Source organism: Lagopus muta, chromosome 1 (assembly GCF_023343835.1).
Source record: "Lagopus muta isolate bLagMut1 chromosome 1, bLagMut1 primary, whole genome shotgun sequence".
Taxonomy (NCBI): Eukaryota; Metazoa; Chordata; class Aves; order Galliformes; family Phasianidae; genus Lagopus; species Lagopus muta.
In genome coordinates this window covers 127,454,356-127,479,361 of record NC_064433.1, presented here as the reverse complement: position 1 = coordinate 127,479,361, position 25,006 = coordinate 127,454,356, and the positions used below count along the sequence as shown (strand labels likewise).

General features: G+C 39.7%; 1 protein-coding gene across 1 annotated transcript; it reads left to right on the top strand.

Annotated features, from left to right (window-relative positions):
* Nucleotides 1–1,953: 1,953 nt before the first annotated feature.
* XG (Xg glycoprotein (Xg blood group)) lies at nucleotides 1,954–23,030 on the top strand. Its single transcript, XM_048934528.1, has 9 exons — nucleotides 1,954–2,014; nucleotides 12,903–12,944; nucleotides 13,372–13,428; nucleotides 17,277–17,312; nucleotides 19,285–19,350; nucleotides 20,575–20,631; nucleotides 21,260–21,298; nucleotides 21,591–21,710; nucleotides 22,924–23,030. Exons 1-9 carry the CDS (start codon nucleotides 1,954–1,956, stop codon nucleotides 22,938–22,940), a joined length of 495 nt encoding a protein of 164 aa, XP_048790485.1. The 3' UTR covers nucleotides 22,941–23,030.
* The last annotated feature ends 1,976 nt before the right edge of the window (nucleotides 23,031–25,006 follow it).

Here is a 25,006-nt window from a genome sequence, read left to right as displayed (position 1 = left end):
AGCAAACAGGTGACATAAGTTATTTTGGGAAGATACACTGTCAAGAACAGCTTTGAAGTAAAGCTACTGAAGTCTATGAGGTGCTTGGACTTGCCTGGGACTAGTATACAGCCTTGCTAACTTTTCTGTTCCTTCAGGCAAATTCATCACTGATAGGAAAATTAGTACACATGCCTGCTTTTTTTGTGTTCTGGAAAAAACAATCCTGTGGAAATGCTAGTGTCATGCTAGCAAATTTTACGTTATATCTTCCGCTTTATTGTAGGTGACATAAAAGCATGAGTTCAGGACATAGAACTACTAGCATCCAAAGGAGAGCTATGAAGATGGTGAAGGGCCTGGAGGGCAAGACCTATGAGGAAAGGCTGAGCTCCCTTGCTTTGAACAGAACTGAGGGGAGGCCTGATGGCGGCTGCAGCTCCTCGCAGGGAGCTGGGGGGCAGCGCTGAGCTCTGCTCTGTGTGACAGCGACAGGGCCCGAGGGAACGGCATGGAGCTGTCAGGGGAGGGCAGCTGGGGATCAGGGAAAGGGGCTGCACCACAGGGCAGAGGGCATGGAAGGGGATGCACAAGGCTGTGGGCACGGCCCCGAGCTGCTAGAGTTCAAGGAGAGTCTGGGCAACACTCTCAGACATAGCATTTGGATTTTGGCTGGTCCTGTGTGGAGCTGGGATTTGGGCTCGATGGTCCTTGTGGTTCCCTTCCATCTCAGGATATGTTTTTGGTTCTACAATTCCATACTTAACTCTGCAGAAATGCACTTAGGGCCAGCCAGCCTTTGCTCCTCACCAGGTGGGAACATCCAGCAACACCAAGAGTGTACAGATATGCTATTAATAGTAGCAAAGTCCTGAGTGCATTTGCTGTCATAGTTGAAATATTGCTGACAAAAATGTCTGCAGCCTACATCCCAGTGAAAAGGAGAGCTCACCAGTGTCCACGTTGCTTCTGTGTGCCAGTAAGATGATGGCAATAGAGTTCAGCAGGCAAATGAACTGGCATACATTTACCACAGAGGGATTATGGCAAGCTGCATTTTAATGTATGTAATTAACTGTGATTTTAATATAAGCTCATGCACGTATACATGATTTCTGTTCTTCCAAAGCTTTTTTTTCCCCTCTTGTTTGGATTTTGGCATGGCACTAATTGCAGGATATGCACGGATATTTTTATTTAGAAAGTACATTTAGATCAGTGGAGAACATCGAGAGACATATTTACCTCGTGACTAAGAGCATCCACCTGGGACCTGGCCATGCTCCAGGTCAGCAGTCTGACATTCCATGTTAAGTTCACAGGCTTAATTTTTTGTTATGCCTCTGTAGACTATCCCCAGTCCTTGCAAAGCAGACTCTTGGCCTCTCACTTCCCTAACTATGGCCTTCATTTGGACTCCAAGAGGACTTCTTTCAGCAGCAGTTAGGTGTCAGCTGAGAACTGAACAGGGAAGGAGCGCTCCGTGCGCAGAGTACGTTTGAGAGATTGTTCAGGCATGCTTTGGAGAAAACCTACCTCCTCTCCCAGGTTATTTCAGCTCCTGTGGCACCACACCCTACTTTGGAGAAGACGTCAAACAGGTTGGCTTTCCTTCAGGGGAAGAGGTGGAGTAAAAGCACGCTGGTTCCCATCTCATTGGGTGCTGCAGGCAGCTCCCCTGCTCTCCGCCTTCACCTCCTGGGTGATAAATGCATTTGTTAGAGGGCAGGTGTCACCTACGGGTGCTGCACGTGGCTTTGCCAAAGGGCTGCCTGTGTATATCACCTGCCCCATACCAGGTGAGGCATTTAGGGGCTTCTCCCTGGTCCTCAGTACATGAGTGTGATGGTGAGAGACCTCTTTGGACGTAGCCACTGATTAAAAGTGTCTCCCTCAAACCTTGGCACTACCAACACCTACCCATCATTGCCTGGGAATAACAATCGGCACAACCAAAGCTCTGCATAGAAGACCATGGGGAAATTCAGAAGCATCTTTCTTGTCTTCCTTGGCTATCTTCTAGTCCATGTAAGAGGTAAGTGAAATTGGCTTATTTCTAGGGTGCGGTTACTAAAAATGAAAAACAACAACAAAAGCAAAGCCTCAGCCTCTCAACAAATACACTTGTTTAGAAATACTTGCTATTTTTGCTGTGACTATTTCATGAGAAACATTCAAGGGCGTTTAGGTAAGTACTTTGGCAGTTTCTAAAGAGATACATAGCTTTTGGATCTTCACTGATAATAATTGTGCTAATTAGAGTTTGCTTATTATCATTTTGTAGTTTCCCTTTGGTGTTACTTTCCTAAAATTATTCACAAGCTTGAACTTGAATATATACTTTTATTAATGGAAGCTGTAAAATGAGTTTCCAGGAGATCTTAAAATTTCCAGAAAGATCCTTAGGCAAATGTTTTTCTCATAGTTTTAAAGCTTTTCTTGGTTATTGATGTTTAGAAACATGTTGTGTATTTTGTAAAAATAAACGTTGCTGCAGTTTTAAAATGATCATGTTATAATATTGGTATTGATTGATTAACTTTAGCCAACATATTCCTGAATATATAAAATCCAGACACAGGTATATGTATTTCTTTATATGCAGGATTAATGCAGATCTGAAGGTGTTTTGTGAATGGATTTTGAAAAATGAATATAGGTGGAGAAAATGTTATCCCTTTGCATTGAGTTTTCATTGTAAACTCTGAAGTCATTTTCTTTTAGCAAAGCATTCTGTAAAATTTCATTTGCCATCAAACCAAATAGGATCATCCTCATGTGCATCTGACATGTAGCATTCTGGTGATCTTTTTATTTTGTTGTGTGTTACTGCAAATACTTTTAGAGCTATGTTTGACCGCAGGAAGAAGCTGATCATTAACCACTAGTTCTAAAATAGCTGCTGCTGCTCTTCCTCCTAGCAGCCTGGATTTGAATGGAGTCCCAGGGAGATCTCGCAGGGATGAGCAGTGAAAAAACTCACCTTTAATTAGAAAGGGTTCTTGTAAATAACCCCTAAAACGCAGTAAAAACTTTGATGATAAAATTCAGTGTTTGTTACCGTATACTTACAATAATTTCTTTAAAAATGAGGAACTACTTGGAAGTCTTCTACAAGTAATGTGTCACTGAAATGGCAGAGCGGCAGGTCATTGATGGCCTGCCCTGTAGCATGTTGTGAACAGGGATGATTCACACTCTCTCATTACTGGCATGTAGTCTTTCTTGTTCTGGAGATCTCTCTTATGCTGAATATTTTTATTTGAATTATCTGAGCATGGGCAAGCTGATTTCCATACGCTGTGACACTGTAATTACTAGGGCAGTCAGGCTAACCGTTCCTGCTGCACACATGTAATTAAGAGGCAGTTCAGGCCCTGCTTCAGGGAAAAAGTCATTGCTGGAAGCTGCTGAGGACTTCTGGCACAGTCTTATGACTGTGGAAACTATTTAATCCACTTTTGAGAAACAAAATGAATTATTTTAATTCTGTTGCAACAGCCATTTAATTTTATCATCAAAGTATTTACTTGCTTCAGCAGACTTCTATAGGAACCACGTTTCAGCCCTAGTCAAGACACAGTTAGGAAAGGCTTGGGCATGCTATGGAAAAGCTGGTCTAAGTCTTCAGGATATGAATGTCTATAGCATGATTCAGCCTTTTATATGCAGCCTTAATTTTTACCTAGGCTTTAACCATCTGTGATAGCTCCTAGAAACTGCCAGGTCACTGTGGCCAGGCCAGATGCTATGACTCCCCTTATTATCTAGAGCTTCCTTTGTATGAAGGCACCTTCAGCTAGTTGGCTGGACTCTTCTCAAGAGAGACATAGCACAACTAAGGACCACGTTGCTCAAAAAAAGTGAGATCTGACACTGTTTAGAAACTTGCATGCTTACTGTGATTTTCTGTGCTTTTTCAGCTTCTGTAATTTTCAAGCTTGGGCAGGTTACACAAGTTCTCCTATACAAGTTGAGATGCAACAGCTAATTGCCTGGGTGGCTTTTAGGCCAAATCCAAATGAAAGAAGCCTCTTAGAAACTTCTTTTGCCAAAGTTCATGCTAATGCCACAGGTCAGTTACTGTGGCTCAGCTGACCTGTGGTAATCCAACTTCAGCTGTGCCTATACATCTTGTGTAGGGTGTGCAAAGACACGGTTAGGACCTCACCCCCAGTAACTGAGATTTTCACCTTTTAAAAACATATTGATGGCTTCAATTGGGCAATACACCTCAGTTTTCATCCTATGTGTACATGTCAGAGGGGAGGTGGTGCAGTCGGAGGTGTTCTCTCCTGTATGAAACTGGAAAACAGTTGAGACCCTTGCTCAGACCTGAATGATCAGAAATACTCCTTGGGTACCCAGTATAGATACAAACTAGCTCTCCATGTTTTTTAAGACCAGATGGTAGGTTACATAGTTAGTCAGTAACATCGACTATACAGAAGTTGATGATTCAGACAAGTTAATTTTAATCCATTGCATACTGAGTGCTATACAGGTAAAGGGAAAAGCATTGCTAGCAAGTAAACTATATATCACTGTCAAACCAAGGCTTACTAAGATTTTGACTCAAAACTAGTTGTGTTCTCAGGTAATTGTCTGGGCATTTTGCAGGGAGAAAATTACAGACCTGTTTGGATTTCAGACGCCGTGTCTTAGTTATTATGAATAATGTAGTTTCCACTGGAGTTAAAAGACAGAATGGGAGAGGTGCAAACCCAGTCGCATTTATCTCACACAACTCCATCAAACTCCTGTCCTGCCCATCAGTGTGTGTGGTCCCTGCATACCTGCTGAAGTACTCATGGTATCAGAGGGGATGTATTAAACAACAAATTCCCTTGTTGCTGAGTACCAAAGCTGTTCCACTCCCAGCAGCAGAGTTGCTATCCTCTGTAGGCAAGTCGGTACTGCCATCCAAGGGTGTGACTGCAGTGCGATAGGTAGCATACCTGAACTGTTTGAAACACTGCTATCAGCTGAGCTGTTGCAATGCCAGAGCTCAGGAAGAGCCAACAACAGTTGTGTTTGTTCAGCTTCTCTAGTCGCTTCTCAAACACTGCTGCCACTTTGCAAGCAGCGCCCAAACTGCCGGTTTTCAGTCTGCATTTTTCCTCATTTGCATCAGAAATTGTCAATCTCTTTCCATCCTGTTGAGGACAATAAATAAACAACTGAATGCCAAAAGTCTTTCAAGAGCAGAAATCAACAAAAGTATGCATTTCTATGGCATTTTGTTTTCTGGTTATGAGGAGATAATTCCATATTGTTTTAATCTTCTCTTTTAACATTAATCTTCCTTCATTTCCACATGGAATCTAAAATCCATGTCTGTTAACAAAAAATATATCTAAAATATTGATTGTAAGACAGCATCTCAGGAAGCCAAGTAGGCCATCCCAATTAAAAGAAACCACTTGAATGGGCTATGAAAATATGATCCAACTTCAGCTGTGTATGCTTTTTCTGACAGCCATGCATTTGAATTTCTGAGTAATTTATTAACAAAGCTACATCACAGCAATATGTTTTCAGGAGTCAGCAATCCCCCAGATTAAATAAAAACAGTGGCCAGGGTAGGCACTAAGATTAGCAGACAAAATAAAGCAAAGTCCTTCCTTTTTCCCAAAGCCTCACAGAAGCTGTGGTGGAGGAACCAGGCATGCACAGCACACAGAGAACAGGCCTGAACAGCCACAACTAATGGATCATAGTTTCACTTTTTCTTTTTTTTTTATTTAATCTGAATAATACTGGGGTGGCACTTGAGACTTAGAGACTTTGTTGCTATACAGACCTAAGTGCTGACCTCTAATGCCTTCCAGCCTTATTATTTGAAAGAAAACACATTGCCAATGGTGCAAAGCAGAGCAGTTGTTGGCCTCGCTTATTTGCTACTTTTCTAGAGAGCACAAGTGGAGAATGCATATCAAACACACTGGCAAAACCCATTTTATGACATGGCTGTGTTATTAATCCCCTTGGAACCTTGGTAGTTACGCCCATGAAGTACTGTGACTTCAGGTGCACAGGCTTTGCTACACATGGAATTTCTGGAACAAATTTATCTTGTTGGTTACGGAACAACACTGCTGAGGTGCTGCCCATCCTGCCTGCTGAAGAGCCAAAGGTAGTTCTCTGTCTCTGTTCTGATGGTGGAGAGGGAATGAGGTACATGATAAGATACTCTGAGAAACAGAAGTGACCAAGGCTAGCATCTCTCTGCTGCTTTATTAGAGGTCCCAGCTCCTTTATTCTGCATGTAATTTTAGGAGACACATCAGCTTCTTCTGCACTCACTCTGGAGAAAAATTCAGAAAATTGTATCTATTTGATGTTATGTATGCAAGGGTGCATCACATCATAAGCAGCAGTAGCTACCTTTGAATAGCTGTTGTTTGTCTGCAGCAAAGCAAACACCATAAAAATAGAAGACCTTCTTTAATGTTTGATGAGGCCATGCTGCCCAGACACAAAGCAGCGCTACACTCACTCTTTATTAATACATCTTATTGGCTGGTAATTATTTAAATGTGTTTTTGTATGAATAAGTGAGAAAGACTTTTTAATTTCCTTTGAGTTCAAAACATAAACAGAAGCGGCCTGGCAAAACACATGAAGCCAATAATCAGGTCCATACGCTGTGGTCTGTAGACTGGATCTTAGATCTTAATTACAGATTTTAAAGCATACTCAGTTTCCGCCACGCCACCGAGGGGCTGAAATGGCAATCATTGTTTATGAAAGGACCGTGGTGAGAAACAAATGATCTAATGTAACTTCATCAGGAAATGTGGATCATTAGAGTTTTGCATCAAAGAAAAATACCCACTCACTGAGGTTTTGTCCATAGTGTCCACTCGGGGGCATAAACCTTTATGTTCTCACACAACTTTTCTTATGTGAGTAATTTCCTTTAAACAAACATAGATGTTTCGTGAACAAAGCACGACCAGTAAATGGGTATGCTCTGAACCAAAGACTTGGGAGAATACGTACTATTTTCTCATAACAGAGGAAGTATGTACAATGATTATATAATGTTCAGAAATGATCTGTACGAAGAATATCTTACCATTTCTGCTAGAAAGTACAGAAGTCCCACAGGTGACTTATGTATCATGTTCTTTTCAGATACCTAATACTTTCAGAAAATTTGTTCTCATCCGTGTGTCATTCATTTCTTCCTCAGTATCTGCCAACTTCATCATCTTTTAAGCTCACCGTATTCCAAAAACAATTCTTTAATCATGCTGAAGAAACCTTTTTTGTTGTTTTTAATCAATGTTGAATCAACTTATTTTCCCTTTTGATGTACCTAATATGTTTAGTTGTTTGTTTTTTGTTTTTTTTTTACTTTTTTTTGCTTTCTAATTTACTTGTAACACAGTTATTATCTCAGTCGTATAACTGCTATCAGTGCACTCAAAGCCCATTAATTTAATCATCTCATTGACAAAAGGACAGAATTTGTCTAACACGCACATACATTAAAGTTGTATGGCCACACAGACGTACATATACATACAAACACATTTTCTCATGTATCTAAGCTTCACCTTGAATGACAGACTTCATGTACTGAACGCCTGAGAATTTAATTTCCTTTGCTCTATTACCTGACTCTCATTTAACAATATTTATGCTGTCTTGTTTAAATGTCTGTCTTTTTTATGGCCACAAACTTTGTTCATACAGATGCAGTGCAGGACTTACTGAGGTTCAAAGTCACGTGGTGATGCTATGGTAGCCTTTTGTGAGAAAAATTCTGTCCTCGGTCATGTCTGAGACAGGCTGAGAGTTGGGGCTGTTCAGCCTGGAGAACAGAAGGCTCTGGGAAGACCTAGGAGCAGACTTTCAGTATCTATAGGAGGGCTATAAGAAAGAAGGGGACAGACTCTTTAGCAAGGTCTGTGGTGACAGGAAAAGGGGAAATGGTTTCATACTTAAAGAGATTTAGTTTGGACTTGAGGAAACAGACGTATACAGTGAGGGTGGTGAGACACTGGCACAGGTTGCCCAGAGATGCAGTGGATGCTCTATCCCTGGAGACATCTAAGGTCAGGTTAGACTGGGCTCTGAGCAAACTGGTGTAGATGTAGGTGTCCCTGTTCACTGCAGGGGAGTTGGACTAGATCATTTTTAAAGGTTCCTTCTAACTCAAAGGGTTCTATAATTCTATAGTGAATAATAGGTGGCATCCACCTGCAGAATCTGCTGTTTCTCCTTGTAAATTCTCCTCAAAAACTGTGGGAGATCTGAAAGAGCGCTAAAGTGTGATGAATCCGTTTAACATTTAGGCTTCATATTCAACTACAGGCACAAGATGCTGCCATCTGTATTTTAATTACTTGGGCCACATTTTCAAATAACAAATATGGGCAAATGCTAGTGCGTATTAAATGTGTATCTGACTTTGCAAAGGAGTGATCACCTTGGTGGAATAAGTTGGCCTGGCTAATAGCAAGTACGAGCACTAGTGAAAGAAAATGTCCTGTCTGAAAGAATGATGCCTGTAAAAATAAATACAATAACTCTATAATTTGAACAACTGTGTTTTGGTGCCTGGCTTCACTGAGTCCGTTCTCTCGTGTGGCTGTCACAGAGAAATCTAGTGGTAGCAATTGAAGCCAGGCCTATTCTTCAAAGTTCTGCTGGCACAGCTACATGTGTTTTGTGGAGAGGAAGGAATTACTTCCCCAATAATCCTGGAAGTGCCAGCAAAAGTCCTGCTGTTAGTACTGTTCATTGTGTTTGAGCATATTGTACAAACATCATTGAAACAGCTTCTTTCCCAGTGCAAACAGCATATCCATCTGGAAGGCTTGCTTTCTTAGCTTAGCATTTTCTTGTTTGCCAATAAGGACTGTACTGTGGTGTCAGAAAGAAGCATACAAGCATCTTCAAAGAACAATTTAAGAACAATTGTGGGCCACACAACAAAAAGCACTAGTGCAGTCATTTCATTTCTATGTGCAAACAGGGATATTCCCAGAAGAAAGGCTAGAACTAATGCCAAGAGATAGCACACCAACCCAAAGCAGTAATAACAGAGGTAATTCTGAGCTAGCACAATCTGCATAACTAAATCTCTTCATAACTTCATGCATGTTATATATATATACACGAAAGGAATTTTTATTTTTTTCCAATTGAAATTCCTCCCTTCTGCCCTTCCTCCCTTCTTCACTTCCTCCCTCTCTTCCTCCTTCCCTCACTCCCTCCTTCCTCTGTCTCTCTCTCTCTGTCTTTTTCTTTTTTTCCCCGTATCTCTCTTTCTTTCTCATTCTCATGAGTATACTTCCTGCAGAGATGCAGTTGTTTCTATTATGGAAGCAGTTTAAAAAAGGTCATTTATTTAGGTGAAAAACACAATTAAGTCTGTTTGTTCTATGATGATGCTTGTCCAATTTATTCTTCATGCCATTTATCTTAAGAGATCCCTGAAGTGACTGTAGTTCCTATTGAGGAAAATATTCTCCGAGTCTCTGATTTGTTTTTCTTTTTATACCCACCGTTTTGTGGATGAAATTTGGGCTGTTCAGCTAGTTAACCATCTGTTATCCTCTCAAATTAGTTTCTTAAAATGTCTAGGTACAGTCCCAGAAATGGGAATGATCATTTAAAATTCTGCTCCACAAAATCTTACTTCTTGGCAACGATTTGATGTTATTATTGAAGGAAGTTGGGATAGAAGTCCAAGCAATCTTTTCAGTTTATTGGAATATCATTTACTGTGCTACACAGATGTCCACATACTGCCCATCTGTCAAGGCTTATATTTACATAACCAGAGAAACTTCAGTGTAGGTTCCTTTCTTACTCTCTATCAGTCATTCTGTGTTGGTGCCATGATGTCTGTTTCTTTTTATTATCTGTTTGATCATCAGAAATAATAAAAATTCAATCTGAATATTTTCTGCAGGGGATCCTCAGGCTTTATTTTATTCTCCTTAACATTTTGGTAGTCTTGCATTTTTCCCTTGCTGTCTCAAAACAGCACCTCTTTTCTTTATTTACCATTTTGGCCACAGAGCAGACATACAGCAGAAGAGGGAAGCCAGATGATGTATTTCAGCAAAAGGACAAATGTCAGCTACTGCTTCCCTTTCTCGTGCAATTGAAGTCATCTGCATGATCTTGTCTGAATGCCACCTACTTTTGGATTAGAGAACTCTGTTATTTTTTTTCTTTTCCTCACTTGAAAGATATACTATACTTGGAAGTTTCCCATAGGTTTCACTTAGAAACCAATTTTATCAAGTTCTCTAAGACCTCCGTAGCTCCTTTCCCCACCATTAGTTGCTGCATACCAGGACTTGTAAACCAGGACCAGATTTGGCCAACAGCTTTTTGATCTTTCAGAATTATTTCGATGACTCTCCCCATGGCAAAGTGTGAACCCTTCTGGGATTACCCTGAAGTAGGGCTCAGATCAGACAGCCATCAGCTCTCAGGATGCCATTTGAGAATGATGATTTATACCGAGGACAAAATCGAAGGACACCCAAACTGAACTTGCTGGTATTTCTGTCACTAAAATATACTTCAGAGAAACATAATTTGACCATATACGATCTCTGAGGTACCTTCCAACCCTAGCAATCCTATGTTTCCCTGTGCCTGATCCAGTAAGTGGCAACCCTGCCCACAACAGGAGGGCTGGAACTAGCTGATCTTTAAGGTCCCTTCCAACCCAGCATATTCTATGGTTCTGTTGTTTGTGATTTAAGTGTTAGGAGCAGGATGCACCCAGGCTGGCAGGGCTGGGTGACGAGGCTGGCCAGTGGGTAGGATCTACCCTTGGCCTGCACGTTCATAGCCAGGCATGGCACAGCTGTGACACAGATCCAGGGGAAGGGCTTGGGGCCAGCGAAGGAGTACTGGCTGAGGAAACCCACTGTCAGTTTCATGTCTTGTTTCATTTAATGGATTTATACAAAATTAAGAACAGGCATTAGGATATTATTGACACAAGGGACTAGCTGAAAGGTTTGTGGACCCAGCTGGGCTGGTCAAGCAGCCAGGGTAAGACTAGAGGACATTCCATGAGCAGCTCAAATGATGAGATAAAATGTTTGTATGATAGCATTAGCAGGACAGTGTTATGCTGTTACCTGCTTTTCCCTTCCAAACATAATTTGCCACACTATTGCATAGGGACAGTTTTCCTTCTGAGACCACTCACTATTCAGCATTCTGGCCTGGATTTATCTTTCCTGTCAGACACCAGCTATAATTAAGTTCACAGACTTGGGTGAAAATTTTCACAGGACTCAAAAAGGTTTCACTTTATACTTTTGTGCTGCTTTCTATTCGAGGATCATGCAGTGCTCTACCACTGATTAACTGATCTTCCCATGGAGTTCTCTGACACAGACAAGGGCCATTATCGAAGCAGCAATTAACAAGGGGAGTGACATGAAGTTTGCCAGCACCCGTGGAGCCAAGACTGACACCAGTGCTGAGTTGAGGGGCTTCTCCAACAGTTCACATCTACTTCCCAGCTTCCCCACTCCAGTAATAAGACTTTTCTTGCTGTGAAGACTTTGATCGCTTCCAAGAAAAACATTTTAGCCTAGAGCTAGGTACTAAGCCTTTTAGGCAGACTGATAAGCAGGTGCAGAGTAGGAAACCTGTGTGGTAGACACAGTGTTTTCCTGCTTGGAAAAGCCAAGACATGGGGTTTCTTTCAGTGGGTCTGTATGTGCTGACCTTTTATTTGGCATGCAGACAGGAAAAATGGGGTTTTGATCTGGATGAGAACTACTGGATACCTGATCTGTAAAGAGGTGAATCACAAAGGCTATGTATTAAAAAGACATGGTGGATCACAGAGAGAGGAATGTATGTAGGTCACTGCAATAGTAACGCTTCCTGTTTATTTCCTTAGAAACTACAACAGATACAAAGAGAACAATAATATTATTCGGTAGAGCAAATTCTCAGCTACAGAACCCTATTTTTCAACATAATCACCACTATTATCTACGCTTTTTTACCAGTGATGAATAAGAAAAAGCCTGCATGCCACACTTGTAAAAATCTGCACTAGCAGAGGAGATCAACTGATGCTGTCACCAACAGCTGAAAAGCACCACCCACCTCTTCACTGTGCTCGTATCCACTGTTTGGTCTTCATCAATGTTCAGCATCAGTCAGTGTCAGAGGGTATCATTCCTTTATGCATGGAGGAATTCATTGAGACACCCTGGCTTCATCCTCACTTCCATGTCAGATGCCATATGGACAGACTGCCCCTCTGCTACTATCCGTCACACAGCAACAACATGTAATAGAATATTGGTGAGAATGTTCAACCTCTATTGCCATACCATGAACATCCACCTCTGACACTGTGGGCCAACACTGTAAAATAGGAGACACTACAATCAGAGCAGCCCTTGTAAATCTCAGATGAATACCTGTGTTTACTCAATTCAGACTTCAGTTTACATCTATTTAATATTTTCCTTTTTTTATTCTTTTTTTTCACCTGCTAACTTCAAAGATCAGGATGCTCATTTCCCTGCTGTGACATTTAATGACGTCATTGACACCTAAGACAGAACACAAAGGGTTCTTTTCTCTCTTTTCCTATTTTTTTTAAGGTTCATTGAAAGTAAATTAGGTAAACACTTCTGTTTATCTGTTAGTGCTCACATATGTTACAGAAAGACTTGAAAAAAAAAAGCTGATTGAGGTGGTAAGTGACCTCAGGGCAGGCATGCCAGGAGAGCTGATGGCTGTGGTCATTCAGGCCTATGTGGGGCAGGGACAAGGGCTGACAGCTTGCTCTGGGCAAGCTCCTGTTTGGGTGGGTTTCCATTCTGCCTATTCTAAGCAGGGTTCTGGTTTTATCCAGAGCCCTCAGAGGTCACAGATATCTGCTTCTAATGGTCTCTGCTTCCTTCTAGGTCAACGTGACTTCGATTTAGCTGATGCTCTCGATCACCCAGGTAGGTGTCCTTATTTTCCTATGGTATTTAGATCTAGCAATAAGTTTTAAGTGCTTTCTATTTTTCTTGAGATCTGGAACATGAAGAGGGTAGTACTGTAATTAAAAGCATGAAGGGCAGGGAAACGCCAGATTTTTAATCTGCATACAACTGAAAACTGCTGCTTTTTCTGTTTTATTTTGTTTTTAAAACATAACTTTTTTGACATAAAATTATCTTTTCTCTTTAAAACAAATAAACAAAAAAAAAAAAAGGGGGGGGTGGAAACATATCTCATCCTTTTTAGTTTAGTTTCTCTTTAGTTTATGATGCGTAAAGATTTACTAAATACAGCTCTCTTAATTTGCAGATACTTTCTTTTGATAAGTTGAACAATGTTGAGTTTATTATTGTGGTTTTTTTTTATATATATCATTGGGTCACACAGATGATATAATTACCAGGAAGCCCACAGTGATCAGAAGACCAACAAGACCTCTGATGAGTGAGTAATACAGACAACAGTCATGACTTGATATCCATTATACATAAGTATGTATAATGGATATTATACATTACAGTCTTGTGTGAGATTCTTGCTTGTATTTGTTAATGTGCCATTCCTAAGACAAGTTGTGTGAATTTGCGTCCTCTGTATGTAAAATAAGTATTTTTTGGACAACTACCAATTGCATGTCTTTATTATTTTCAGTAAGTCTTTAGTGCATGGCTGGCCACAGATGGCATTTTATTTCCAGATGGTCCTCTTAATACTTCTGTAACATGTATTGACATCCCTGGGGTCTATAAAAATGGGTAAATGTAGCTAAAGATTGGTAACTGTGCTTCTTCTTTTTTTTTTTTTTTGCATTATCTCTTCTTTTAGCATAAGTGTTCACGATGCTTGGTAACAGACTTGAATATTATCTAGTTTCGATTGCTACAATGACCTAAGTCAGAAAGGAAAAAAACTGAGAAGAGCAGAGAGGACTGAAAGGTTTCAGCTGTATTTTTGAGTATTAGCAATGATAACTTTTCAATGAATGGCTGTTACTGTTGGATAAAAACAAACTCCAAACAACAACAAAACCACAAGCATATTTATGACATTTTATAACAACACAGATATTTTTCACCTAAATTACACTGAAGGAAACTGCGTGAATCAGGAAACGCTAGATAACATTAGCCACAGAACAACTTTATACCTTTTCCTAATAAATATTACAGTAAGATTTTTAGGGTTAGATGTTCCACGTGATGCTGTTTCACTCTGTACAAGCAGGGCAGTGTTTTGTGAACGTGGAAGCCATTGGATCCTGTGCACTCTTTCTTCCCTCTTGCTTTTGCGAAGAGAATCTGTGTTTGACCTAGATTAGAAGCACCTATTGCAAGGTACAGTGAAGCCACTGCTCTCTACTTCCTTTAAAATCAGTGGGGAGTAATCAGCAAGTCTAACAACAGTTCAGGTAATCCTAAATGTGGATCAGTTCTCATCCTAATATAGAGATTCAAAGTAGGTTACTTGAATCATGCCCTCAGAGACTCTGTCCTTAATCATGCTAGGAGGCCAAGTCAGAAATCAATAGTTACAGTGACACTACCTCAGTCCAGTGAGAGGAACTGAGTTTTTGGGACTTCTGTTAGACATGTGACAGTGGGAGGGCTGCCCTACCTGAATCAACTTTGCTAATTCTTGGGAATGAAGAACTCAATGTCTTCCAGAGTGTATTTTGGAATCTCTCCCAGCACTAGTAAGGATTGCAGGCAGTTTAAAATTGATTAGAACAAATTTTTAGAAAGTTCTGAAATACGTTGCTGGGTTTGGAAATGTTCAGAGACACGATATAAAAGGCTGTCCTAACATGTACCTGATGTTTCATACTAACCTCGATGTTTCTTCTATGTCTCATTTAGCCAGTGTCACTGAGAAGCACGTCTCACTGAGATGATGATGTTGGTAGAGTAGGGTCCAATTACTGTATGGGAATCACCGGCATTTCTTCCCACGTAAGAATCCCTGTCTGAGTTGAAGTTGCCCTGCAGGTATCTTTCAATGGAAGGGAAAGATTAAATTTATTTTTGAAATCTCTAAATAAGTAGGTTTTAGCCACTCATAGCAAACCTACATTCTTATCTGTAAATCGGAGAGAGATGGATTTGAGGGCTGGACTATTAGTTTTTTACTGAGAGAGTGATGAGTCACTGGCACAGCCGCCCTGAGAACTGTGGTGCCCCATCCCTGGAGGTGGTCAAGGCCAGGTTGGACGGAGCCCTGGGCAGCATGAGCTGGTCTGGGGCAGCCCTGCCCACGGCAGGGGGTTGGAACTGGAGGATCTTTAAGGTCCCTTGTAACCTAAGCCGTTCTGTCATTCTGTGATTCCACGATTTAGTTGTCGTACACTCAAACCCACACACTCAGGTGCTCTGAGATTTTTGTGTTCAAGTTGTCTGGTGAGCATCATGCGCAACCCAGGATAAGGTATATCAGCTGCTAGCCCCTGTCATGCCTCTGTGGTTCTTCTTGATAAGAGATGACAAGTTAGCTTTTGAACAGATTCATATCTTCATACCTTTCACAAGTCATCAGCTATAATGGTAAGGTGCTCATAAACTTGCTTACTGAAGCCTCTCTGGACCTTAGGCCAGCATGCTGCCCACTGTCTGTTTTTATCTATTTGGGATACATACACTATGCTTTTAGTCTGTTTTATGGATCAACTAGCAGAAAAATAATGGTATAGGTGATATGCTGCAACGTTTGTGTTTAGAGTGCCCTTCTGCTTTTCTTCTGCTGACCTTTACTGCTGCCTTATCAGAGTGCAGGCTTGCTGTTTTTGACAGAAACAGCACATTCCTCAATTTTACAGCTGGGAATGGTGACCTTTACCATCTGTTCTTTTAACCCTTTGTTCAGCTGTTTCTTCTTGTGTTACAGACACGTTTCTATTCATATTTAATTCATATTGACCTCAGCATCTCTGTAGCAAATCTCTGCATGAAGCCTCCAGGGCAGAACCCTGCATTTTACTTGAATTCTTAGTTTTGATAATAGATTATTGCTTCTTAAAGTACTAGCCTTTGACATGGAGAGGTATTTTTGCAACACAGCTCTGTTCTAGCTAGACAGGATTAACACCTAGTTTGACAAAACACATCTACTCATGCAGTATGAATATGATTATGTTCCTGTCAGATTTCCTGGAGACTTCAAAGCATTTCTGAGTATTCCTATTTACATAGGATGAGAATAGATACTGTGCAAAAAATAGCTTCCTTTGGATGGAAGGAAAGCATGAAAGCAGATAAGCACTGTGATGCCTAACGAAAAAAAATAGCATATGTTTGAATGTCTATCTAATTTTCTTTGGCAATTAGGATTATTATTATCTAGGTAGATTTTGCTTTTTCTTCAGATTCATGCAGATTTCCATATTTATTAGAAGCAAGAAAGTGATCTCTGGACTTCAAAGCATCTCTCTAATATACTTCTGCATATGAATCAGTGACCTTTGAGAACTCACTGTTGTTCCACACACCCTGAAATATCACCTACATACTCTTTCCACACCTGAAAGGTTTGCATCTTATGGAGCTCATTGGCAAATTGTTTATTTAATGGAAAGTTCCATTTCAGCTACTGCAAGGCACATGCACAGTCTTAGGAATGGTAACAGCCTGCTGATTCACTACATAATGTGCCTGTGCAGAATTTGAAGCACATTTTAATACTTTTATGGCTCTGCCAAAGATAAACAGATCATCACTCAACCTTAGAGAGGCACATATGATTACTTGAAGCACAATTTTTTTTCTATCACCATGATCTTTACACAGATTAGTTAATTCAATTCTGTCTCCCTAAGTAGGTTTATTACTTTCCAAGATTTTTTTTCTAGAAATAGGTGCAACAAATTATACCTGAGACAAGTATACCGGTTTGACCTACAGACATAGAAGTTAATAAGTATGAACAAATCAAACAAATCAATAGATGCACCTTAATGTTCTAACATAACTAATTTCGCTTACATAACCTGCACATATATGAAAGATGTACAGGCTTTGCTTCTAATATAAAATTTATTCTGAAGGAATGCAACTTTTGTAATCGGAGTGGAAAGTATGATATAAATTGTTAATTCTTTTGTGGGCACATATTAAATTTTACAAGGTTTTTTTTTTTTTTTTGAGAAAAGTGGAATATCTTACTTGGATTTGTGGGTATTATCTGAAAAAAAATGTTGCTTGTCAACCATTGTTTTACATTTTCTGCTAATAACTGATGTTTCACTTCCCTCAAGAGGTCTGCCCTGCTTACTTATCTAAGTCTTCTTCCTTTTCGTTTCTTAGACAATGATCTGCATTTAGGAGACGCGCTTGGTGGGGGTGAGTACTTTCTTCTTTTCTCAGATATGTTGTGATTAAGTGAGTTTGGGGGGTTTTTTAGTACTCTTTTTTTTTGAAGCCTTTCTTGGACAAAAAGATTTCATGACTGCAACATAAGCTGTATTAAAGGAAGCCATACTCAAGTCCCAGAGGGCACCATGCAGAGTAGGGCACCAGGATGGGCTGTGTCTGGCTGCCAGCTACAGAGATTTGTGTGGTGGCCTATTTATACTAACTGAGATCTGCTGTGGTTAACATTGCCACATTGGAGTACCATGGCCATGGATGGAAACTGCACACATTGCCCAGTCAACCATCATGGTTCACAGAGACAGCCTCTAGCAGAAGGCTGAAGGTAACAGATAACACCAGCAGTTCATTCAGCTATCATAAATTAATCTGCCAAAGATTAGAAATCAGAGGTGACAGTGAACAGAGATGAGTGTTTTAGCTCTGCTGGCCACGAATCAGAACTGTGGGAAAGAATGGTTCAGAGGTGAGCACTGATAGATATGATGCAGTTTAGGTTTCAGGCAGTCAAGATATTGTAACCTGCTGTAACTTCCATTTATTTCTATAACATGCAAACCTCATCTAGGATGTATTTAACTACTTAAGTATCTTCTGTAAAAAAACATCTCATTGGTTTGCACATGATGTTTCTTTTGACTTTTATTTCTTTGGTCAATTTTCAGTTCACGTTTTTAATTGAAATTCATACATTATAATGGAATTAATGATATACTTCATTATCAGTAGCTGTGAAGACATTATCTTCTCAGCATCTATGATGCACATATACATCTTGTTGTGTCTAAAGAACACAATTGCAGTATGGTAATGGGGATGAACAGTGACATTGGTAGTTTTCCACTTTTGTGTGGAGTCTTAGTTTGGAACACATGGATAGGGCTAGTCTCTTTTCCTATTAAATAGAATGAATTGGGCAAAGTCTGAGTCAGAAAAGATTTAAGAGTGTATCTAAAATCCATTGAATGCAGTAGAATAAATTCATGCTTAAAGCTGAGCAAATCTCTAAATAATTTGCTGAATCAGCACTTTAAAACAGCTTACAAATAGAAGTGTTATGTTTAGCATGTAGGCAAGAAGAGGCCATAATGAAAGAGCATCTGACATGAGTTGGAGGTAAAAGAAAGATTTAAGGAGAGGGAGGGAAGATGCCATTTATTTCAGTAGCCTGACTTTGATTTTTCAGAGCTAAATTTGCTGCCTGACTATGTGAGCAGTTAAATATGCTACTGACCTGGTTGGGGGCAGCATGAGAAGGCCTGCACTATGAAGTAAGAACAGCCATAGCCATTATTCCTCAGTCAGTCCATCACTCCAACACTGTGTATGCAATTTGGAAACTGCTACTTGTGATCACATATCTTTCTCTATCCAGTTCCTCTCTTCCCAGTACTCTTGTGGAAATTAGATAAAATGCCAGCTCAAAAGGAAAAATGCTAAAATCTGAGTACATTTTGCACTGTTTAAAAGTATAAAATTCATCATGCATGAGATGAATTCCGTATGTGTTCAGTGAAACTACTGTCTGGTTCATAACAATACCTTCTGAGGGCACAGAGACAACCTCATGCCTCCTGACCAGCCCAGAACACTTTCAGGTCTGTGTCACTGCACCACTGACACCTGCAGTAGCATACTGTTCATTCCAGCTGTCAGAATAAAGTAATATGAGCATGTGCCAGAATAACCAGAAACGTTTCCCTTGGACATTTTTTGAGCTATTCTCTCATTTCAGTTTTGAAAAATTTCCATTTTCTAACTATCTTCAGTACCCTGTCATTTATTGACATATTGCTTGAAACTTTTTAACCTACTGACAAGGTTATTTTCTGAATTCAACAGGAACAGATGAGCAATATGCATACATTTTCAAGCTATCATACTCTTTATTTACAGCTCCCTGTTCTGTTTCTCCAACCATCTAACTATTTATTGTCAATAGGTGACATCCCAAGACAACCATTATACCCACCTCTTCCACCACGACCAGGAAGCCACAGTAATACTGGTAAGAATATTTTCTCCATAGAAAATCTAGCACTAGGAACTGTTCAGAGAAGATATGTTGAACTCTTTACTCTCTAATTTCTTTATTTATAATTTTTATTATTTTTATCTTCCTTCCTTCCTCCCTTCCTCCCTTCCTCCCTTCCTCCCTTCCTCCCTTCCTCCCTTCCTCCCTTCCTCCCTTCCTCTCTCCCTTCCTTCCTTCCCTTCCTTCCCTTCCTTCCCTTCCTTCCCTTCCTTCCCTTCCTTCCCTTCCTTCCCTTCCTTCCCTTCCTTCCCTTCCTTCCCTTCCTTCCCTTCCTTTCCTTCCTTTCCTTCCTTTCCTTCCTTCCCTTCCTTTTCTCACTATTCCTGACTCAGTGTTTGGAAAGATTTTCTGAGCTTTTGTTCTGGCACCATAAAGCTTTTCTGCCTCCCCAAAAGAGAGGACATTGACTTCTAAGCAGCATGAAACTAATATTTATCTTGTTTCGCCTTTCATTTTGGGCATGTATACATGGAACCACGCTAAGGTTCAAATTTGGCATCTACCTCTATGAAATGGATACGGCTACATACAAATCCATACTGAGATGGCTCTAGGGCATACAACAGGTGGGACAGGAGAGATGGATTTAAGATTGCTTTTGATTGTTGTCCCAGACACCCACTTAAATACAGTGGAGGTGATACATCTATCCTTGCTACTGTCACGTATATCATATTTACTGCTGGCATGACTGTAGTGATGCTCTGTGGATATGCCCTTCTCAAGTCTTTCCTAGAAGAGACCTACTGACTTCCCACTACAAGAGCTGCTGGGATTTGAGATGTCCTTACTATACTAGGATACATTCTACTGAGGCCCAGGTTCACTCATCCCACTAGTGTCTACTTCTGTGAATAGAGCTGGGCCAGTTAATGAGCAGGGCTTTTGCATATTGTGTTTAGGAGCCTGAAGTGGCTCTGAGATTTGGACTCCTAAATACAGAACAAATTTAACATATTTTCAAACATATGTGTCTTCATGCTCAGGATGAGTAGACAGCAACAGTTTTAGTACTTTAGCTTCTAGTGAATGTAAATGGGTGACTGCTCCTGTAAGACAGCTGCTGTATGGAAACTGGGATTTCAAAAGTCCCTCACCTTTCCCCAGAACTGTTACAAAAAAGCCAGAGAAGGGAACTGAAGATGTTACCACTGTTCAGATAATTTTGCAACAGAAATCCTAATTTTTATCTTGCAGGAGGATTTAACGATTTCGATCTCATTGATGGGAAGCCTTTACCACCACACATTGCAGGTAGTATTTGACAATTTTCATTGCATTTTCTCTCTTATATTTATAAATCAGAGCTCACTGGTTTTGCTTAACACAAATGTTTATTACTGGTGTAGGACAAGACTGCTATTTTTATTTAGACTAGTCATCTTTCTGCATGGCTTTTAGCATCAAGCTTTATCTCCTTTGAAACATATCTCTAAATGCCTTGCAAGGATAAGCCAGAGCCTTGCAGGATTCATTCCTTCAAATTCTGTTTGGACAGTCCCAAAGAGGCTTCTACTGAGAACTGAAAGTAGACACTCCAAGTCTATGATCTTGACATAAATCATCTTATTGTCCAGAAGTAGAGGATAACAAGAGTAGAGTTGGCCTCCTATTTCCTTTAAATCAGTCTGACATAGACAGCTAAGGATTATCTTTTTGTTTATATTCTTCAGACAGTATTTTTCTACAAACATGAAGTGGCAGGAGGAAGGAACTCTATTCCTCCTACTGAAACTGATGCCAGTCAGGATTAGAATCAGAGCTTCTCTGTCACAGAATCCCACTCTAGCTGCCCCATTTCACATTGTAGGAAATGCAGAATACTTTGTTCTCAAAATATGATGAAAGACAATTTTTGATGAAACTTTATCCTCTATTCCAGGAGAAGAAGGGCATAATTTCAATCATGGTGGAAGCACGGGTATAGTAAATATTTTATTCTATAATTTGTTTCAGATCACCATAAACAGTGAGAAAATGTTAGCCTTATAAAAGTAGTACATATATTAAATGATGCTGTATGACACTGCTTTCATATCAGCTGAGTGTACCATAATTGCCAGTCTTCTGTTTAATTACTTAATTACTTAATGGATTTCCAATGTTTCACCATATGATTTTCAAAGTTTTGCAAAAAACACGTACTTGTAGGTAATATGCCTTAGTCATACTATTTCACTGCATCTGAAAAAAATCTCTCTTGTTTTCTACAGATTCAGGATTAATAGCTGGAGTTACATCTCCTATAATTTCTGCTTTTGTGATATTAGTTGTTGGATCTATTGCGGCCTACACAGCTTACAAGAACAACAAGCTTTGTTTCAAACCACGTGGTAAGACACAATTAGTCAATTTCTGTGTTGAAGAAGATGGGAATTTTACTAAAAAAAAATAAATAATTCTGTGGGGATAGAAATAAGCTAATTATAAGCTATTAAACATTCTCTAGCCTGTATGTCGTCTTGGGAATTCTCAGTCAAGTATAGGAAGCCACAATGTACTCAAAGGACAGATATACACCACTTCCTGAAAGGAATTGAGTAATGTGAAGTCTTTGCACCCATGGAGGTGACTGACTGTTATGGCCCTGAGCCCACAGATCTGTTTGAATCACCTGCATCAGCCTCACATAGGACTTCTCCATATGCCCTCTGTTCAGGGTTCCAATTTCAGCTCATTTCTTCCTTTCCTGGCCTTGTCTGCATCTCCAGTGTTCCTGCCCAGCCATGGTTCTGGATGGCTTTTTGGATTTCTTGACTTGGTCTTAGGCCTGGCTGGTTGTCTTGCATTTACCTGAAGCTCAGTGGGTTGCCCACAGGACCCTTCTGCCATCATCACCTTGCTCTGGCTTGCCCACTCCTAGTGTGGTGGGGTGGCACTGTGCTGGCTAGACTCTGGTCCACACTGCCCTGTGAACATCCTTGGGAGCAGCCCCAGTCTTGCAGCTCCCTGGTGCTTAGCTGTCATAAAGGAATTTAACTTCTGATTTTTGTTATCTATTCTATTATAGGACTGACAACCAATACATTTATCATGTATTAAAACATTCACTGGATTGTAAAGACATGAATGAAGTGCAGAACACGTATGGAAAATTCTTCTCCATGCACATGGAGAAGTTTGCTAGGCTGAGTGATGCTGGTGATGCCACAGGGAACTCCAGAGGGGCCAGGTGTTCTCTGAACAGTACTACACAGGAGATACCCACCTGCATCCAAGGGGGGGTGTTTTCAGCCCTGGGGATGAACTGTGGGAGGTTATTTGTGCCCCAAGGGATCTGACAGTCACTTTTTTTCCGTGTCTATAGCTAAGGTGTAACAAAAGCATCATGTCAGGTGATGCAGTCTGTGACCCCCCTGCCCTCTGAAAAGAGGAAGGAGATAGAGGAAAGGGAAAAGCTGCCCATAGTTCTGCAGTGGTAAGAGGTTCCTACCTCATGCCTCAAGGGGACCTGGAGAAGAATGAGCACAGAAAGCAGCTGATGTAGAAGCACTGGCAAAGGATATCCATAGCAGAAATGATTCATGTTAATCTTCCTTCTTTTAGGTGGGGCCACGGTGTAAACTGCTGAAATGAAAACCGTCCTCTGATGACACACTCCTTTGGTTGGCGATGTTCTGCCCACAGATCTGACATTTTTTCCAGCTTCATAAGTCTGAGCAAAAAATCTTCCTCTAATGAATGTTTTGCGGAGGCACTGCAATTCCATTTTCTTTTACATGACGTTACTCTTAAACCTGGAGATTTACATCATCAAAGATGTGCTTAAAATGTGCAGGATAAGTATTGCGCTGTATTCATAAATGCTGGATAAGTATTTTAATTCAGGAGCTATTTTAAATGCAGAATTCCAGCTTAATATGAGCTAAAAATTAAAATATTTTGGTTTATGAGTGTTTTTTTTTTTTTTCTTTCTTTTGTCAGCTTTTTTGGTTTATGAGTGAAGAATTTTTTTTCTTGTTTTCTAAATTGCCCAAAATAATCAATCATTCTGAAATAAGAGAAATGCCATTTCCATTCACACACTTTGCATATTTCTGTATTGTCTGTGGTACTTAAGAAAAAACTGAAGTTGTGTAAATGACTGAGCATTTTAATGCCTTTACTTCGTATCTTATGTCTGAACTCTCGCAAAGCAGAAAGAGCTATAGATGGAAAATACATTCTTAATTTTCAAATACAACATGAAAAGAACACGTGCACCGAGGAACCACTGATTAAAATCAATAAAATGAGGAGAGCACAAGTTAATTGTATTTATTTATTTATTACTGAAATGGCATTTGGCTCTTCTCAGGGAACTGGAATCTGCTGTAAATTATGTTTTCCTTCTTGAAAAATTAGAAGCCTCCAAAGGCAACCTGATATATATTTTTTTCTTTCTTTCTTTTTATTTTAAGAAATGTGTTCTTCATAATTTCTTCGAAGGAAAACTAGATGCAGAGGTTTTGGAATCAGTTAGAACCAATCTGTGACATTTTGTCCTATGAATCTATGCTACCAACTTTTAAATGTTGTACATATCTTTTAGCAGAGGTATAGTTGATACTTAGAGTTTTGCGAGTGAGGCTGCTTCATCTTCTTCTCTTGCTCCCCATCAACCTTGCTGTGTTAACAATGTTTGTAGGCAGACAAAAATTATCATCAAAACCTTTTCCGGTCTCTCTATCTTCAGGGAATGAAATGCAGGTGAGAAGCTGGCAAAACTAGTGGTTTAGTGACATAATTCTATCATATGGTTATTTTAGCTAACTTATAAGCATAGAGGAAATACATGAGGAATGTATTTTCTTACAAATTTGCATGCACATGGACATAGGTGTTTGTCGTGTTTGTTGAATTGTTGAGAGAAAGACATCATCTGGACAGGTACACTTCATAAAATAAAACACTATTCTATCTCCGTGATATTTGACATGGATATTTCATATCTTTATTTTGATCCTGAATGTAAGAAATTATCACGTACATCAGCTCAAACATGGAAACACTTTGACAACATGCAAAGATAACAAGCAGCTTTGTGGCTACCGCTTTCAACTTATCATCAATAATATATTTTAATAGTTTTCCAGGACACGTGCTTTTTCTTTAAAGATACAAACTTCTCATGTTAATATTTATGAAAGTTACTGTATGTTTTGTCAGGTAGATTTTAAAGCTTTTTGTGGTTACCACCTCCATTGCTTGTTTAACAATAAAAATATCCATGCTCGTTCTTTCTCTTGAAAATCTTCAATAAACACATACCCTGTTTTACCTAAAATGAAATGAAGTTTGCTCGTTTTGTGAGTTATTTTATGGAATGTATGCTGGCTGGTTGGTACCGTGAATGTCTAAGCTGATGTGGGAGCTACTATTAGAGGAAAGAAAAAAAAGAAAAAGGAAACATCTTATGTATCTCTTGTTCAGGATCAGTGTTCAAGAAGGATTTATGTGCAGTTTTAAGAGCATAAAGATCTTTTTCTTTTAAAATGCTACTACAAATTATTTAAATTTGTTCTCAGTTTTTCCCAAACAATTTCTTATTCAGTTGAAATCATTTCTGTTATTATTATTGTAAGTGAAGAGACAGATTTTTTTTTTTTTTTAAATTAATGGAGAATTTGAACTTGAATTAGTCGGAACT

Coding starts and splice junctions, on each gene's coding strand:
- XG (XM_048934528.1), top strand. CDS start 1,954: ATGGGGAAATTCAGAAGCATCTTTCTTGTCTTCCTTGGCTATCTTCTA. Junction 2,015..12,902: donor TCTTCTAGTCCATGTAAGAG/GTAAGTGAAATT, acceptor GCTTCCTTCTAG/GTCAACGTGACTTCGATTTA. Junction 13,429..17,276: donor ACCAACAAGACCTCTGATGA/GTGAGTAATACA, acceptor TTCGTTTCTTAG/ACAATGATCTGCATTTAGGA.